The sequence below is a fragment of the Camelus ferus genome, chromosome 1 (genome assembly GCF_009834535.1).
Source record: "Camelus ferus isolate YT-003-E chromosome 1, BCGSAC_Cfer_1.0, whole genome shotgun sequence".
In the NCBI taxonomy this organism is placed as follows: Eukaryota; Metazoa; Chordata; class Mammalia; order Artiodactyla; family Camelidae; genus Camelus; species Camelus ferus.
The window spans coordinates 66,158,210-66,176,343 of record NC_045696.1 but is presented as its reverse complement, the minus strand read 5'-3'; the positions used below and the strand labels follow the sequence as shown (position 1 = coordinate 66,176,343).

The window sequence follows — 18,134 nt, the reverse complement described above, 5'->3', positions numbered from 1 at the left end:
GGAATAAATTACATCTGCCTAAAGGAAGCAGGGAGGTTTCATGAAGGAAATGTTTTTGGAAATAGATCTTGAAAGATGGGCAGTGTTTGTACATGTGAAGAGGGGATGCAGGGCATCTCAGGCAGAAGGGATGATTAAAAGGGAAGGGAGGTGTGGTGGTGATTTATAGCACCATCTGTGCGTGTACCTGTAGCCGCAGCCCAGCTTATATGAAGAGTGATGTGGAAAAGCATTGTCTAGATGATTGTACCGCCTGATCCTGGAGGAGCCAGAATGTCGTAGGAAGGACAGCAGGGAAATAGAATTAAGATGGGCTGTGTGGGAAGATTGATTTGGTCCTGGTCATTAGTCAGCCTTTACAGGTGTCCTCATGGCACCCAAAACTTACCTAAGGCTTTTACAGCCTTCTTGTTTGTGATGTGCTAAGCATCTCTTCATTTGGCTTTGGAGAGCAAGATTTCAGTCTGCTTTTCAAGTGTCAGTGGATAGAAAGAATATTTATATGCAAAAAGGCACTCACTGGTTTTTAGGTCAGCCTAATGAATACACATTTTCTCATCTTTCTCTTTTTCAGAGTAGGGCAGACCAATTAAAAATAATAGCACTTTAATTCCTCTAGCATATACTCAGGTCGTAGAGGTGAAAGGGTTATTTGCCAGGTCTCCTCATGTATGCTGACTCCTTTTATAATTGGAGAAATAAGAGCTCCCCTCTGTTTTCTGACTCCTCTGTGGTGTCCTATGTTCTGATTCAGCAACAGTCTTTAAGCATCAGAAATGCCGGAAGAAGTGAAGTCATTATCAGCTCCAATTAGCTATACTGGCCGAGCGTAGCATTACTGTACTTACATCCACCAGCATGTCCTGGGTCTCACTTTAGCTAGTCATTATGCTCCTGTTTCTCCATCAACTTGCCACAGGGATGGTTTCGCAAATTAGAAAATTGATTTGAAATTTCCCACTTTTTTCCTCCAGTTAAGAATTCATGACCCCTTACCTCACTAAGAGCTTTCTCTAGCACACCTCCTGAGAGAACTGACAGGAACTTTTCAAAGCTTAGTCTGTTGCTGGGTTGCCTTATACAGATGAAACCCTTTTTCTTTTTCTTTTTTCCCTAAAAGAACTTCAGTCAGCATTTATGAGCTGTGGGAAGAATTCTAATGCTTGGAGATATTTTAAACAAAGATTCCTAAAGCCAATTGAGTTTGAGGAGCGCTGTTAATGATTCTTAAGTAATTTGCTTTCACAGTGTGCATTAGCATTCTAAAGGCCCTGAGAAGTCATGCAGAAAAAGATAACTTTTTGGCCTAATATTTCATCTAATATTAACAACCTAATGTTTCTCTAAAATGAGGGCATAATGCCAAAATGTAATTTCTTAAAATCATTTTGTAGAAGCCCAAGCTGGACAATATGGATCAATACGTCGTCTTTGGAGGGTCTAAGTTAATCCAAGGATAAAATAAAAAATTTGTATATCAAGAGCCTTGAATTTAGTAGGTGTATTAGGACCGAGTGTCCAATTCATCCTCTGTCTTACCTCCTAGGATTTATGTAAGGTTTTTTTTTTTTTCTTAATAACTTAGCGATCCTTTAAAACCCTGTCTGTGTCAACAGAGCTGCTGAATCTGATATTATTTTCCTGAATCCAAAGAAACACCAAAGGGGACTAAAATAATAAGACATTAATTTCGGCTGCAGAATGCCAGTGTTGCTGACCCTGCGGGGTTATTGCAAAGCGAGATTAATTATGCAAATGTGCCACCCTTGGCTTTGGAGTTGAAGTACCCTGTTGTAATTCACTGCAGGATCATTCATGTAGCCAGCATATTGATACGATTATTATTCCACCAAGGCTTTATCCGCCCCTAGACAATTACAGAACCACTTACCAGCATCTCTCATTGACTTCTTATTTAAAATTCCCAGGGCCACGACAGGCATTCAGGTCCTTTTGTTGGAGACAGCCACAGATCAATGATGTGAAGCAACATGGGATTTTCTTTAGGACATGATGAATGCTGAGATTGTTCGCTAGCGAGAAGGTAGACATTCAGACTCCAGTACAAAATGGTGTTTCTGTGGCCCCTGTGTCTCTAACAGACTTTTAAAGTAATGACAAGAGCAGAGAGGGAACATGTAGTGGAAAGATCATGAGATCTGGTGTCATGGTATCTGAGTTGAAACACGGCTTCACCAGGCATCTGTGGAACTTTGGAGAATCACTACTTCCTCTGTAAAATGAGATCGATGTTAACTAGCAAACTCCAGGCAGTCTCCAGAGGTTTAAATGAATATGTATGCGTGTGTGTGTGTGTGTTGGGGGGGAAACTTTGTGAATGGCAAAGGGTTTTCAAAAAAATATTTTTGTGTGCTAATAAGAAAGGCTTCCATTCTTGAACTGGCAGTGTCAGCATAATCAAACATGCTTTTCAGTGGCCCCATTGCTTGGGTAATGTCCTATTAACTCCTGTAATCACGAGTACTGCTACCTAGGGCAGAATGTGGTAACCATGCGTTGATATGATTCGTGGCTCCAAGGAGTGTCATGCCCTTGAAATGATGTGCAGAGTAAAATTCGTATTCTGAATCATTGTTCCTGGTATGTGCTTCTAGGGACTTCATAACTGCAAGATAATATTCATCTAATTAGAATTTTTCAACAAGTTTTCCGTCCTGTTCTGTGCTTAGTGGTAAAAAGTAAGGCTTGTTTCATTTGACTTTTGCTCTAAATGCCTTTCTTTCTGTGCATGGCTGCATTTCAGACTGTTACCTGTCTTCAGAATCCAGCTGTAGGGTGATCTAGTTCAAGGAATACCCGTGCCCGACCCATCCCCCCACAGCATGCTCTTTCGACTGTGTGCATAACAACACAGGAGTAAACACAGCTAAACTGTTTTGCACAGTTAAATAAATAATCGTAGCAAATATTATTTTATATATGTTCAGCCATATAACTCTGTCAACAAACATATGAATTATATGCCGTTACTCTCCCCTTTTTACAGATGAGAAAACTAAGTCTCAGACAGATTAAGTAACTTGACCAGTATTCCATTGGTATTAAGTGGCAGAACTAGGGACTGGAACATTGAACTAAAAGAACAGGCTTTTATCCACAAGGTTAAATTAACAAAGTACGTGCTGGAGACCCCTGCTACGTTGTGAGTTCCTGGATGCCGGGGGCATGTTAAAAATCCGTTTCCTCCTTTAGCATTTAGCACAGAGGGTCCACATAGTGGGTACTCAGTTACTGTTTATTAGCCTTGCATTGGAAAAGATGCCCCTAAAAAAATGGTGCAGCCACAAAATACCCACCTTGTACTCTATGTGTGTGTGTGTGTGTGTATGTATATATATATATACATATATATGTATATATAGTATTTTTTAGTATGTGTTCTGCCATCCTGCCCAATTTTCTTTTTTCTTTTTTTTTTAACATTTTTTATTGCGTTATAGTCATTCTACAATGTTATGTCAAATTCCAGTGTAGAGCACAATTTTTCAGTTATACATGAACATACATATATTCATTGTCACTTTTTTTTTTTTTTGCTGTGAGCTACCACCAGATCTTGTATATATTTCCCTGTGCCATACAGTATAATCTTGTTTATCTTATTCTGCATATGCCTGTCAGTATCTACAAAATTTGAAATCCCAGTCTGTCCCTTCCCATCCCTCATATTAAACACCGTTTGAACACCTCCCTGTGAAGGCAGTGTTTTATTTTGTTTTGTTTTCCTAAGTCACTGTATACTGAAGATAAGGCATACTTGTTGAAATTAGGGTCACTTGAGTCTTCAGTGGTTTATGAATCAGTGGATAGTAACACTATAAAATTCCAGCTCATTCTCATTCCGATGAAGGGGGATGGTGTGGTCTTACTTTATTGGCAATAAAGTCACCAAATGTCAAATGCTTATGTAAAGAACTGTGGCCAGAACTGCTCCCACCCCTTCCCTCCATCCAGAGTGATCTGGTTGACTGAGGTCACATCCCAGACTACGGGACTGGTGGGTGCACATTGCCATCTGTCAGGATGATCCCCATGTCCAAAAATCAGTGAAAGAAGCCATAGAATTTTCTCAACAGGGACACAGACTCACACAGACCTCCTCAGTGTTAGTTCATAAGGGGATTTTCTTTAACACTTTAGATACAGAGAGATAATATTTTCTTTAAGGCTTTCTAGTTTTGGCTTATGTGGGTTCCCAGGAAGATCTGGAATGTTACCTTTGTGTTTCAGGGACAAGATTGGGGGTGGGGATGAGGAGAATGCCTACTGGACTGTGTTCTCCAGTAGACAGAATGCCTGAAGCCAGAGGCTGTCCCGAAGCCCTGTGCTTTCTCACGATTGGCACCTCGGGATTGGCATCCCACGATTGGCACAGTGTCGGTCTGGTCCATGGTAAGGCTTCTGTGAAAGTTCTGATTTAGCTTTTGCATTTAACCCTTCTTAGCAAAGCTAGTTGTGGAAACTGAGGCACCAGGACAGTAAAGTGCATTGGCAAAGTCACACAGCTAATTCATGTAAGAGGCGGGGCTAGGACCCGGGACTCAACCCTCCTGTCTCTCTGTGTAATTGGCAATGAGGAACCCCCGCGTGCTGCAGGGTCTGTTCAAGTAGCTGAAGCTACTGAAACTTTCAGGTCCCTGAACACGGGAGCATGTGAAGCTCTAGTCTGATGGATGATCTCTAGCAAGCATTTTTTTTTTTTCCTCTAACAAGCAGAGGGAAGTGCTTGTGTGAAAGGACAACTGAAGGTGTGTGAGACCGGGGATGGCTTAGACCCATTCAAGTCTGATTTCTGAAGGCAGATCCACTTTGGGGCAGTGGATCTTGGTGAGGGTCACAGAACCCACAGTAATATCAGTTAAGACCCACCCCTGGAAGAGACTTGGCTCTTTTAGCTTTGCTAAAATCTCAAGGGCTCATGTAAACATGTGTGCAAAGTAGAAGTGTCAGCGCTTCATATTTGCATCATACTTCACCATTTATGAAGCTCTTTCATAAATACCTAATGAGATCCTCATCGCAGCCTATGAAGTAATATTTGACATTCCATTTTACTGATAACGATACCAGAGTTCACAGGGGTTAAGTAAATTATCCAAGGGCTCCCAGTTAAAAAGTGACCAACAGCAAACTAGGACAGAGGTTGACTGTATCCTAGGGAGATGTTCTGTCTACCCCCTAGCAGTTGCCCTATAATTACACGTGTTTGTTGTGTAATAGCTTCAGACTATACTGTGGACACAGACTTGGAGTCCTAGCCTAAAAAAGGGAAAGGAAAAAACCTAACTAAAACAGATTAGGACAAAATTATCTCTGGACTCTAAAGAAGGTACAGATATCTGTCTAGCGTTTTCGGAGAAAACATAGTTTACTTTCAGCCAGCACTGAGCTAAGAGAGAACCAGGCAAGGCTGCAGAGGGAGGTGAAGCTGGAGGAAGGCTGGGATTCGTTGCTTTCCCTGGTTCTGTCTCAAGTAGAGTTGGGTGATTCTGAAAAGCATCAGTATCTGATGGATTGAGAATTGATCTGGGAATTAGGACTGGAGGCTGTCCCTTCCCTCATTAGAGCTCTCACTGTTTATTTCAGTATTTCCAGTGGAACCCTAAGAGGTACAATGCATCAAAAAGGGTTATCTGGCCAGGTAACTTTGGTTAATGCTGGGTTAAAACAAGTCAGCCACAGTATTTGCTTGGTAGACTGCCTGAGCCTTTAAAATGTGAAGGTATATTGGGAGTCTTCAAGAAAGAGATATGTGACACATTGTGTTTAAAATCCTCTAGTCACATGGTCCTTTGGCAGAATGCTCACCGTAGGATATGATAGTTTTCATCATGCGCTTTGATATAATTGTACTGTCCCTGACCATTCACTTGTTCTTTTTTCTATGCTTTTCTTTCTATTTATTTTGTTTTTATAAGTCTGACTTTGCTCCCAAACTGAGACCCATGATTATAAGAACTGTGAGTTTATTTTTGTATACTGCACAGTTTCTATTAAAGTGTATGAAATAGGGGCTCAATAAATACTTCTTGATTTGAACAAAATTCAATTCGGTGTCCTCAGAAGCTAGAGCGTGCAGTCTTTATGGAGAAATCTATGAAAACTTGGCTGTAGTTTTGTTCCTTGTGGCCTCTCTAACAGTGTGTAGACGGTGTCTTTCTCTAGAGAGCCTCCCAGACAGGATCGTGATCTTCAGACCATCGCTTTGAATTAGAGAGGTTATTAGTGGCAATGTCGTTACATGAAATTTAAGGGGAGAAAACCTCAGATGGCTAAGAAGCTTTTCTATGCTGAGAAAAGTAATGAATTTCCTAACGTGGAGGTGACTCAGTCTTAGTCTGTAAGGTGATTTGACCGTTTTGTGTTGGTGGCAGTTTAAATTTCACCTAATTCTCTACTTGAACTTCAAATAACATCCCATTTCCCCAGTGAGCCGCTCCCTCCTGCACACCCTCACTGCTGTGAAGTGCTTCTGCAGCCCTGTTCCCCAGACTGAGGAATTTATGTCTCAGGACCACAAGCTCCATGAGAACAGCAGTGGTTTCCAGCCCTCCTTCCCTTCCGGACTGTGTCCGGAGCTTGACGGATATTTGCTGAGTGAACTAGAAGGAATGTTAGATATATTCATCATAAATATTTTCCCCCAACCTAAAGCTCCTTGAGATGCCTCCTTGTCACATTCTGTGTTGATTCTGTCTTGATTTAAAGTTATATTGTTATCCTATACCTTTCTCTAACCTCTCCCTGTTGTTTTAAATCACCCTTTAACTTCAATCAAGCAAAAGTTTGTCCATATGTTTTTTACAGAAATGTAACATGTTAACACTCAATTACATAGATATTAAAGGTACAAATTGCCGAATTTTTATAAATGCATCATCAGGTAACACTCACCTGAGTAAGGAATAGAGCATCACCAGACCTTGGAAACCGCACTCTTGCCCCTCCCTGTCAATGTTACCAAAGGTCATCCATGCTCTGGTTTGAATTAAGCAATTCATAACATGACAACTTTTTGACTTTAAGATCTCCACCCCTTCAAATCTTTAAAATCTAAACAAACAAAACAATAAAAGCGCATCTTACTTCACAATAAAACCCAATGTCATGACAATTTATATTAGCATAGCACCTTGCAATTTGGGACTTCCTCGTGTCACATCATTGGCTCATGTACAACTGCCCCAGAGGCTTTTACTTCCATTTTTAAAATGAGGGATTTGAGAATTAGAGAAGGGAAACCTTCTGGACCATGATTTCTCCAAGTTCAAGTGGCTTTGTGGAGTGTATCCTAACAATCTTGGCTTTTCTGTAAGTTCCAGAGGCCAGACTTACAGCTGTGACTGTCTTTTCAGAAATATTTTGGGAACAGAGCACTAAACTTGGACCTAGTACGTGAGAAAAGTAGGGCATAGCAAGTTTTGCACAATGGTCAGTGGTCAATTTGAACCTAGTAACCTGAGCTCTTGTTTGTAAGTGATATTAATGGTAGATCGTATTTGTGTACTGCTCCACAATTTCTGAAGTGTTTCTCATATATTATCTCATTTAATGAGAACTAAATGATAATTAGAATTTGCTGAGAGCTGTTTATGTTCCCGGACAGTGCCGAGTACTCTACAGGAATTATCAAGTGCACACGTCCCAACAAACTGATGAGTATCTTTCACCCCCTGCAAGACTCCAGCCTCAGTATCCATAAGTACAGAGCAGCTAGTCATCAAATTGTCCACCCACTGAAGAGAGGGTACCTTGCCACTCTTCCTGCCCTAATTAAGAAGTTTGAACAAATGCCTATCACACCAGTTTTAAATTAATCATCAAGACGGTGACCAGGCTATAGCTCTGTTGTCGGTGAATATCTCCCCTCTTCACTCAAGCTGTCCGGGATCATCCAGTCAAACTTAGAGCCCCAAGTTCAATGCACTTTTACCTCCTTCTCACTGAAAACCTAGTTCCAGTTCTCCCTCACCCCACTCACCCCGCTGAGCATCTTGCTATTCAAAATATTAAAGAACAAAAGGAAATCAATCTGCTCGCATTCTATTCCAAGTTTCCAAAGGTGGCAGGTGGTATATTGTGTTGTACATGTCCTCTCAGAGTTCCAAACACTTTGAAGCTCTTCAGTAAGAAAGGGGAAGGAAATATCTAAGAGAAGTGTGCACATGTTGTCTGAACTTTGACTCTGCTGTTGTATCGAGGTTAGCAACACCGGCTTGATGTGCGGCAAGTTGGAACAGTTTCATTGATCTCTCCATGTGCCTCTACAGCTAGACTTTTTTGGAACATTCCGTACTTGACGAAGGGACTGTGTTCTTTTGAAAGAGAAATTTGAAAATAGAAACCAAATTTGGGTTAAAACAGATTTCATTTATTTAAACTGTCTGAAGGTGTTCACAAATCATCTGTGGAACTTTGTAAAAAGAAAAACCATGCCACTTAAAAATATTTTTAAATTAATATACAATAGAAATGAATTTGGGGGAAATACAACTCTATGAATTTTAACTCGTGGATAGACTCATTTAGTCACTGCCCCAATCACGACACAGAACTGTTCTGCCTCCCAGGGGACTCACTTGTACTGTCCCTTTGTAGTTACCCTCATATTACCTCTAGCCCTTGGTCTATTCTCTGTCACATTAGTTTTGACATTTTGGAAATGTTATTTAAATGGATTTGGATGGCGGGTAACCCACTGAGGCTGGCTTTTTCTTCACTCAGCATAATGCCTTTGCCCAGTTGTTACTAACAGCCCATGGCTGTGTATTGCTGACAAGCAGTCTGGGTTTTTTTGGATATACCAGGGTCTGTTTATTGATTTCCCTGTTGAAGGACATTTGAATTGTTTCTAGTTTTTGGCAGTTAATAATGGAATTGCTATACACATTCACATACAGGCTTTTGTGTGAATACTTTCCATTTCTCCTGGGTAAATAGCTAGAAGTGGGATTGCTAGATCCTGTGTTGTGTGTGTTTAACTTACTAAGAAACTGGCAAATGATTTTCCAGAGAGGCTGTATCATTTTGCAGTCTCAGCAGTCGGAGAGTTCCAGTTGTTCTGTATTCTCTTCCACACTTGGTATTGCCAGTATTTCTTGCTTTAGTTATTCTGAAAGGTGTATCCTTTCATGTGTTACTGTGCCTTCTGAATATCCTTTTTGGTAAAGTGTCTCTTTAAGACTTCTGACATTTTAAAACTGGGTTATTTGTAGTGCGATTCCTACAACTTTATTCTTTTTCAAAATGGTTTTCAATATTTAAGATACTTTTCTTTCCATATAAATTTTAGGATCGACTTGTCTATATCTATAAACAGACCTTGTTAGGATTTTTGACTGAAATTTCTTTAAATCTGTCAAGTAATCTGGAGGAAGAATTGATATCTTTTCTATGTGGAGCCTTACAGTCCATGAGTATGGTATGTCTATTGTATTATTTTCGGTTGCCAGTGTAATGAAAACCAGAAACTTAATGGCTTGAAAACAACATCCACTTATTAAATCAGAGTTTCTGTGAATCTTCAGAAGTCCAGGTACCATGTGGTTTAGTTAATTCTCTGCTTAGGGCCTTACAGGGCTAAAATCAAAGTGATCAGAATAACAGCAAGTTTCCATTCCTTTCTGAAGGAATGAACCCTCTTCCAAAGTTGTTGACAGAATTTCATGCCCTGTGGCTGTAGGCTTGAGGTTCCTGTTTCCTGGCTGATTGTCAGCTGCTGGTTGTCCTCAATTCTCTCAGGCCACCTGCATTCCAGACATGTTGCTATGCTCCATTTATCTTTAAGCATCAAAGGCCTATTGCTCCTCATTTCTTTGACTCATCCTTCTGCTGCATCTCTCTGACTGTAGCCAGAGAAATTTCTCTGCTTTTACGAACTCATGTGGTTAGATGAGGCCCATCTGGATAATCCAGTATAATCTCCCTATTTTAAGGCCCATCACCTCAATTACACTTGTGAATTACCTTTGCCAAGTAAGGGAATGTGCATTCCAGGGATTAGGGCATGGCTAGCGCTGCCGACCACATATTTCCATTTATTTAGGTTCTTTGACTTCTTTATCAACGTTTTATAAATTTTAGCATACAGCTTTTACACGTTTGATTAGGCTTTTTAGCTAGGCATTTTATTTCCTCTTCTAGTTATTGTTACCAATATTTTAAAAAGAAGATTGTTTCCCACTGCTCATTGCTAGTCTGTAGTAGCAATGGTTAATTTTTATGTGTTGTCTGTATGCACTGTAACCTTGCTAACCATACTTATTTAGCTCTATTTAAAGATATATATATATATATATTCCTTAGGATTTTCCATGTTGAAAATCATGTCATCTGTGAATAGCCTTATTGCTCTGGGTAAGACTTCTAGAATGATGTTGAATAGTACTGAGAATGAATATCCTTGCCTTGCTCATGATCTTAGTGGAAAAGTATTCAGTCTTTCAACATTAGATGTGGTGTTAGCTCTAGGTTTTTGGTAGATGATCTTTGAGAATGTTCCCTTCTACTTTTAGTTTGCTGAGATTTTTTTGTCACAAGTGGGTATTGAATTTTGTCAAGTACTCTTCCTGTGTCAATTGATATGATCATTTTTGTTTGTTTGTTTTTTCCTCTTTGGACTTTAAAAATACTGAAATTAGCCTTAAACTCCTGGGATAAACTGTGCTTGGTTGTAGGATATCTGTACATTTATTTTCCTGTGCTACCTGTGGTAGATTTGAAATCAGAGTAATATTGATCTCATTAAATGAGGTGAAAACTATTTTGTCCTCTTCTTTTTTCTGGAAGGAATTATGTAGAACTGATGTTATTAATTTAAATATTTGGTAGAGTTGACCAGTGAAACCATCTGCATTTTTTTTTTTTTTGAGATTTCTAACTGCAAATACAATTTCTTTTAATAATATAGGATCATTCAGATTGTCCGTTTAAGTTTGGGTGAACCTTGGTAATTTGAGGTTTTTGAGATATTGATCCATTCCACCTAAATTGTGGAATTTATGTGCCTAGAGTTTTTAATATCCCTTTACTAGCGTTTTAGTGCTTGTGTGATCGGTAGTGATGTGCCCTATTTTATTCCTGATATTAGTGATATGTGTTTTTTTTTCCTTGTTAGTTCTCCTAGCTAGAGGTTTAGCAATTTTAGTGTTCTTTTCAAAGAACTAATTTTGGTTTTATTGTTTTTTTAATCTATATATGTATTTCTGATTTAAAATTTGATCTCTGCTCTTCATTATTTCCTTCATTTTGCTTGCTTAGTTTAGTTTTCTTTTTGTAGGTTCTTAAGGTGAAAGATTAGACTATTTTCTTGAGATCTTTCATCCTTTTTATTGTAAGCCTTTCGTACAACAAACTATCCTCTAAGCACTGATTTAACTGTATCCCACACCTTTTGGTATGTTGGATTTTCAATTTTATTAAGTTCAAAATATTTTCTAATTTCCCTTGAGACTTTCTCTTTGACCCCTGGATTATTTAGAAGCATATTCCTTAATTTCTAAGTGTCTGGAGACTTTCCTGTTATTTATTTACTTAACTGATAACTAGTTTAATTCTATGGTTAGAGAATATACTTTCAATTCTTTTAAATTTGTTAAGGTTGATTTATACTGAATGACATAACTTCTCGTGGCAAATGTCTTGGGTATATTTGAAAAGAATGTGCTATTGTTTTCTTTTTAGGGTTCTCAAAAAGTTGCTCCATACATCTGTCCAGGTTTTTAGCTACATTCATAGAGAAAGATAAGGTCGAGTTTACTTATTTCATTTCACCCAGATTCAGAGCCTTCTATGTCATTTTGCTGAAACTTTTGTTTATTAGTAAATATTGGATTCTGAAATATTCCACACAAATATCCTTTTATGGTTCAAAAGACTATAAACTAGATAAAAGTTTGATAATGAAAATAACTGATTTATTAATGAGTGCTATGTCATTTTCTGTAAAATGGAATGATTTATAACTTCTCCTATGTCCTTCAAAGGCTTGTTTGCTTTATCTTGGGTGGGCATACATGCAAGTCCTGCTCAGACTTTATCCATGAGTTAGAGAAGGGAAAGGAAGTATGTAGGTGGGATCAGGATTCAAGGAAGTGCTCTGGCTGTGGGGCTGACCGTGCATGGGATGACCATCTAGAGTTTGTGCCTTCAAGTTAACATCCAGATTTTCAGTGGGCAGGTCAAAGCAAAGGCTATCTGTCAGCCAAGAATGAAACAGGTAACAATTTCATGGTTGCAGGAAGTTTATCTATCTTGGAGCAAAACCTTACGGGGGACAAAATGCAGGCTCCTGGAACACAGTGTTGATATGCATCAGGTTGAAGGGTCAAGCCCCACCCAAGCTGGTGGGATTCAAAGAGTGACTGTGATCTGATTGTGGAGCTGGACATGGAATTAGGAAACTGATGGAGGAAAACAGTCTGGTGGCCTTGTGAAATGCTGTTGTACTGAAGGCAGGCTGAGCGAATGATGATTCAGAAATAATACCAGCCTTGGGGCAACAAACCTAGTTTCAACCTGTTAGCTGCTGGCCTAGTGAAAGAATCTAGTGATTAAGGCTGACTCAGAGGTAAGGGAATCTTGAACTTTAATAAGCCGAGAGAATGCAGACACTGGGAAGATGTTAAAGTGTTGGGTGTATAACAATCATTATTAACATTATGTTGATTACGTAGAACTAAGTATGTGTTTGAAACTTCTTGCTAGATGATATAGGCATTATACTAGGAAACTGGCATTAAATATGAGAGAAGTACTAATGTCTAAGATGAGAAGTGTGACAATGATCATATAGTAAATAAAATGGAAAATGCAGGTAAGGCTGACTGGAAATTTATTATATGTAGATTCCAGTCATTTGAAGCAAGGGCGGGGCTGTTAAACCCCATCACAATAATCTAAAACGAGGTTGTAATTCAGACCATGAGAAACCATGCATTATTAGGCAGATTCTTTTGCTCTTCTGACAGTTTCTCCATCTCTGACAATACCTAGCGCCCCTCCCCTTGCAAGAAATAAGAACCAAAATGTATTACTAGTAATAATAGTAAAATTCTGAGGCTGAATGCAAGGCAATGTTAAATGAACCAGTCTTCTGGGAGAGATTGCAGACCAGCCACTATTATTGGTACCTTCAGTCTGTCAAAACCAGCCTGCACAATCACGTTTTGTTTTCAGTCGGCTTTATTCTAATTCATCACATTGCAAGATTGATCCTAGACTTGTGTTTGTACACAAGTTATCATTAGATTAGCTTTACCTTGGTGACCCGACTCCTTGCTGCCTCCAGCATAATCCAGTTACTCATGGAATTATCAATTAAGGCTCTCAATCACACTAATTAGAATGTCTTCTAAGTGTTGCCTTAGGAATTCAGCAGCTTATAAACAGGCAAATTGGGAAAATCTAGAGGTGTGAGGCTTTTTTTTTTTTTTTTAATAGCCAAAAGCAATTTGGGAGGCTAGAGTGCTTTAGCATAGCTGAGTACTGGGGCTGAAATGTCTGTGCCCTGAATTTGTAATTAAATGTCTAGTCGCTCTCTGTTGACAAGGATTATACAGAATTATTAATTACCTTTATTAATGACTTGGATGCAGACATAGGTGGCATGTTGATCAAATTTAAGATGACACAAAACGGGGAGGATAACAATTATTGTGATGACAGACTCAGGAGCCAAAATGATTTCAAGGCAGAATATAATGGTAATCCATCCAATACGTGCCTGGAAGAATGATCTCCATAAGGCACAACTCAGTGATCATATCATTCTTCTAACCAGAAGCTTTCAGCAATTCCCTATTTGCTGTTTAAATTAAATCCCAAGTCCTTAGCCTACTGTTCAAGGCCTTGCCATATTCTGATCCTAACCCCCCCTGCTTTCCAGCAAAATCTCCTGTGGTTCTTTTTCTAATGCCCTGTGCTTGAGTCAAACTGAATTATTTATAGGCTATTTCTTATTTATGTTCTATGCTTCCCTACCTTTGAGCATTATTTTCCACCTACTTTCTTTTCCCTACGCTTTTCCTTCTGCCTCAATTCTAAATTTCCAAACCAGTTCTTACTCAATTTAAAAGCTACTTTCTTGTGTTCAGTCCTCTTTGATTGCCTTAGCCGGAGTGATCTCTTTCTTTTGCTAATCTTCAATAACACTTATCAGGTCTTCTTTGACTATTTTCATCACTTCAGGTTGTATTGCAGTTATTTCTTGTACACATTTTAAGTCTCTGCTAGATTCTGTTTGGTGCTAGAACTTCTGTCTGATCAATCTCTGTATATCCTATAATGCCTCTGCATGTGTATTGTTCAAGGCTGATGGTGCTGAAGTGGTTTGCACTTGGTTTATCTCCTCTACTGGGAGAAGTGCCTTTAGAGAGGGCCCTAAATCTTGCTGCCAGAGGCCCTTGCAATTATTTCATAATGACTTGTTAACAGAAAGCATTGAATGCAAGTTTTATTGAATTAATGAATGAATAGTCAAGAGAACAACTCCCTAAGGTAATGGTATAAGAATCGGAAGGGAATGGTGGTGTTAAGAAAGAGACATTTCATTTCTGAAATAAAATGATTGTTTAAGAGGTAATAAACTCTCCTATGAATTGTGTACAATCATGCTAAAGAAGAAGTGTAGTATGAACAGGAGCTTTTCGGTGACGTGGGGTCAAGAGAGATGACAGGTGTTGGAAACTTGCATTGTCCTTTAAAGTGACCACACGCTATGGATTGCTTGGACAGTACCAGTTTATACCTTTTGTTTCAGTTTAGTGCTCTTAAAAACGTCCTATTACAAATGCTACTAATGGGGCTCCCTATTTATTAAATACTCTTTGAACATTTTAGAATAATGGGTCCTTGTGGTTGTGAAAGTATATGTGTTTGGGATAATAGACTACTAGTTAGCCAGATGCGGATATAAATCCCATCTCTGTCACTTGTTAGAAATATGGTCTGGACAAGTTACCAGGACCTCTCTAAGCACCCTTGTATGGTGGTTGTGTTCAAGACAGATTGTGGGGGTGTTGAGTATGAAATTTCTCAGTCATGTCCAGGTTTCAGTATTTATAACCCTACAGAGGTTTTATCAAAGGCCAGATATGTATAGAGTAGTAGGGAAATAAATATTTCACAGAGTTGTTAAATCTCCAGGCCTTCTGCATTAAAGATCACACAGCCAGATATAAGGGTACCACTCTTGTTAGTTGGCTGTTTCAGCTGGTTATCAACAGCCAGGCTAAAGATCACGGAACTGGACTCATCGTTCATCTCGTCTAGTGAGAAGAGGAGAGTGGGCACAGCGGGGTGTGACGCTTGTGTATTTCCCCTTGCTGTTAATTCACAGTGTGGTGGACTGCCAACCAAGCCTGCATTCAGGATTCCTGGACTTCCTATTGGTCACTAAGAAGGAAGAGTGCCTGGATTATAAAATATTTCCAGTTGAGACTAGACCAAGGGAATGTGATGAAGGGTAAGAAGAACAAACTTATCTTCCAGAAATGCGACTTTGATGAACAAAAAATCCAAAGAATAGTTTTTAAGTAGCCAGTTGTAGTTGAGTGACTAAGAGGTAGCTCTAGAGCTAGGCTCCTGGAATATGATTGTTATTACTGTACCACTTCCAGGCAAAGGATCTTGGGTATATTACTTACCCTTGTCTCAGTTTTCTAATCTGTAATATGGGGAATTTTTTTTAAAGCCTATCTTACTCCTTGGTTAGGGCAATTAAATTTAATATTGTGAAATTCTTAGAACGGTTCCCAGTCAACAGCCAGCATGCATGTGCACTAATATTATTTAAGCACTTGAGAGTAATCCGTACTCTCTCTTACCTTTGCATTTATCTTGACAGGATGGGACTTCTGTGGTGTGTAATGAGCCTCTGTTTCTATGGGATCCTGCAAAGCGATGCCTCAGGTAAGTGGATGGCTTTTGACAATCTATTAAAATGCAGTTGGCGTCTAGGGTGATGTCTCAACTCTTTCTGAAAAGGAGTTGAGAGGACATAATGTTGTTTATTTCCACTGTCTTCTGTGGTAGCACAGAATCACAGATTTGACAGAATCGTAGAGTTTTGGTAGTGGGAGGTAGCACTGACATCGCTAGTCGTCATGGCACACAGTGCACTGGGCACAGTGGTGGGTGTGTTCAGTTATCGGAATTTTCTCCCACTTGTACATCCAAGCCAACTAGAATCCTGTTTCTTTCCTTTACTCAGGTTCTGTGGGAAAAGAAATATCCGTGATGGTAGCACAACTCCGTTTTCCAAACTCAAGCCAGTGATAGAGCCAGTGGTACCTCGGTGGTACCAGTGCTTTGATACCTTCCTCATCAGAACAAATAGATAATGGAGGGTTTTTGTTATACCACTTCTATATGGGAAAGAAAGAACCTGGCATTAGGCTTGTTTTTATTTTGGATACTGCTTCACTAGCATAAAAGGAACTAGCCAAACCCTTTATTGAGTTTAAATAACCAACTCAATTATCATGGACCCGGATTATATGAAATCAGAGTTACAGGGGACTTGAAAGCCCATCTTTGCAGGTCTTGTCTCGTCTCTAGAAGTGCTGCTCAGGGCCATTCTTCGGTGCCTCTAACTAGTGATCATCTAATTGCAGCCCATTATGTCTTTGGACTAATCAAATTCTTAGAAGGTTTTTAGTACATATACCTTAAATTTGTCTCTTTGTCATATCCATACATGTCTTTGGTTCAACTGCTTGATTAAATAGAAAATACTGAATCCAATGATTCTCTAATTTTAATGCAGGAAACAGGCATCTTTATTTTAAAAAGGTTCCCATGGATAATTTTCCTGAAGACTATGGACCATACTTTGATTATCTTTGCTTTAATTCCTCTTCTGTATGAGAGCCCTTCAGAGACATTAGGACAGTGGTCATAACCATGACCATGTTCTCCAATGTATGCCTTCAACTCTTCTTCACGTGACGTGGATCTGAGCCCTCCCACCATCCTGATTATCTTTGCTGGGTGTGTTTCAGCTTCACTCTGCCACTTAAGGCATTTTATTGGAAACCAAAAATAGCACTAAAGGAGGTAAAACTGGGTCAGAGTAGCTCAAAGCTGAGGGAAGGGGAGATAACGTCCCATCTTGGCGGCCCTTGGAGGCTTCACGGAGGAAAGGGTGTATCACAAGCAGGGCTGATACTCAGCTGGGATGCACTGGTGTACGGCTCTCCTGGCTGTTTGGACCAGCATCTGTCCCGCTTAACTGAGTGTCCCGTTTGATTGGTCAGCGCCCCGATGCCCTGATTTTAAAATATGCTGAATGTAACCCCTGATTATAATTTGTTCTTAGTTGACTTAGTTCCATGCTTGAATGTTATCGGCTTACAGAGGCCTTTCTTAACCATCTTAGCTAAAAGAGCCCTGCCAGTCACCCTCTATTCCTCTATCCTGCTTTAGTTTTCTTCATAACACTCATTTATTTCTTGACCTTATATTAACTCTTTCTTTTCTCTCCTCCTCCTCCTCTCTTTCTCCTTCTTCCTCTTCTTTATCCTCCCTGACCCCCTGTCCTATCCCTTTTTTCCTTTCTTCTCTTTCCCTCTGTCCCTTCTTTCATCCCTCCCTATTTCTCTGCTTTTAAGCTACCTGAGGACAGGGACTTGTCCATTTTTTTTTGTGACCCAAATACTTGGACACTTGGAGTAAAGATTGACAGAGAGAGAGAGAGAGAGAGAATGAAAAAAATGTCTCTTCATATCCTTTGTTGCTCAGATTGGCCAGTTTTATAATGAAACTCGTTTGGATTTATACCAGTAATTCATCACTGTGGTTTTATGTCCTCACCTTGAAGGAAGAGGGAGAAGTGCCCTTGTCACTCTTGTTAGAGCTCAGTGGAGTCTCACAAGTTAGTGGGTGTCGATGCCTCCCCATCTGTCCTGGTAACATTGCTTTTCTGAATGAACTTTACTGTAATCCAGCCAAGGATTACCCCCCTTCCCCCCCCCCCCCCCCACTCCCCACAAATGCTGCTGGAAAGTAAGCTTTCTACCCAGGAACTGACTCATAATTCTGATGGGGAAGCTGCCTTCTTGAATAAGATAAGTTCTCATACCAGCCCCATTGAGTCACCATGGGAGCAGGAAACA

General features: G+C 39.7%; 1 protein-coding gene across 3 annotated transcripts in view; it reads left to right on the top strand.

Annotated features, from left to right (window-relative positions):
* Positions 1-18,134, top strand: part of IL1RAP (interleukin 1 receptor accessory protein) — a 121,427-nt gene that overhangs the window by 26,841 nt on the left and 76,452 nt on the right. For 2 of the 3 annotated variants that reach the window (XM_006188867.3, XM_014562725.2), the window contains exon 2: positions 15,866-15,930. In XM_006188867.3, the coding sequence (XP_006188929.2) occupies positions 15,867-15,930 (64 nt within the window). In that variant the 5' untranslated portion in view covers position 15,866. Of the gene's footprint in view, positions 1-15,358; positions 15,485-15,865; positions 15,931-18,134 lie in introns of all 3 variants that reach the window. The other variant, XM_032482139.1, reaches the window with a different exon arrangement.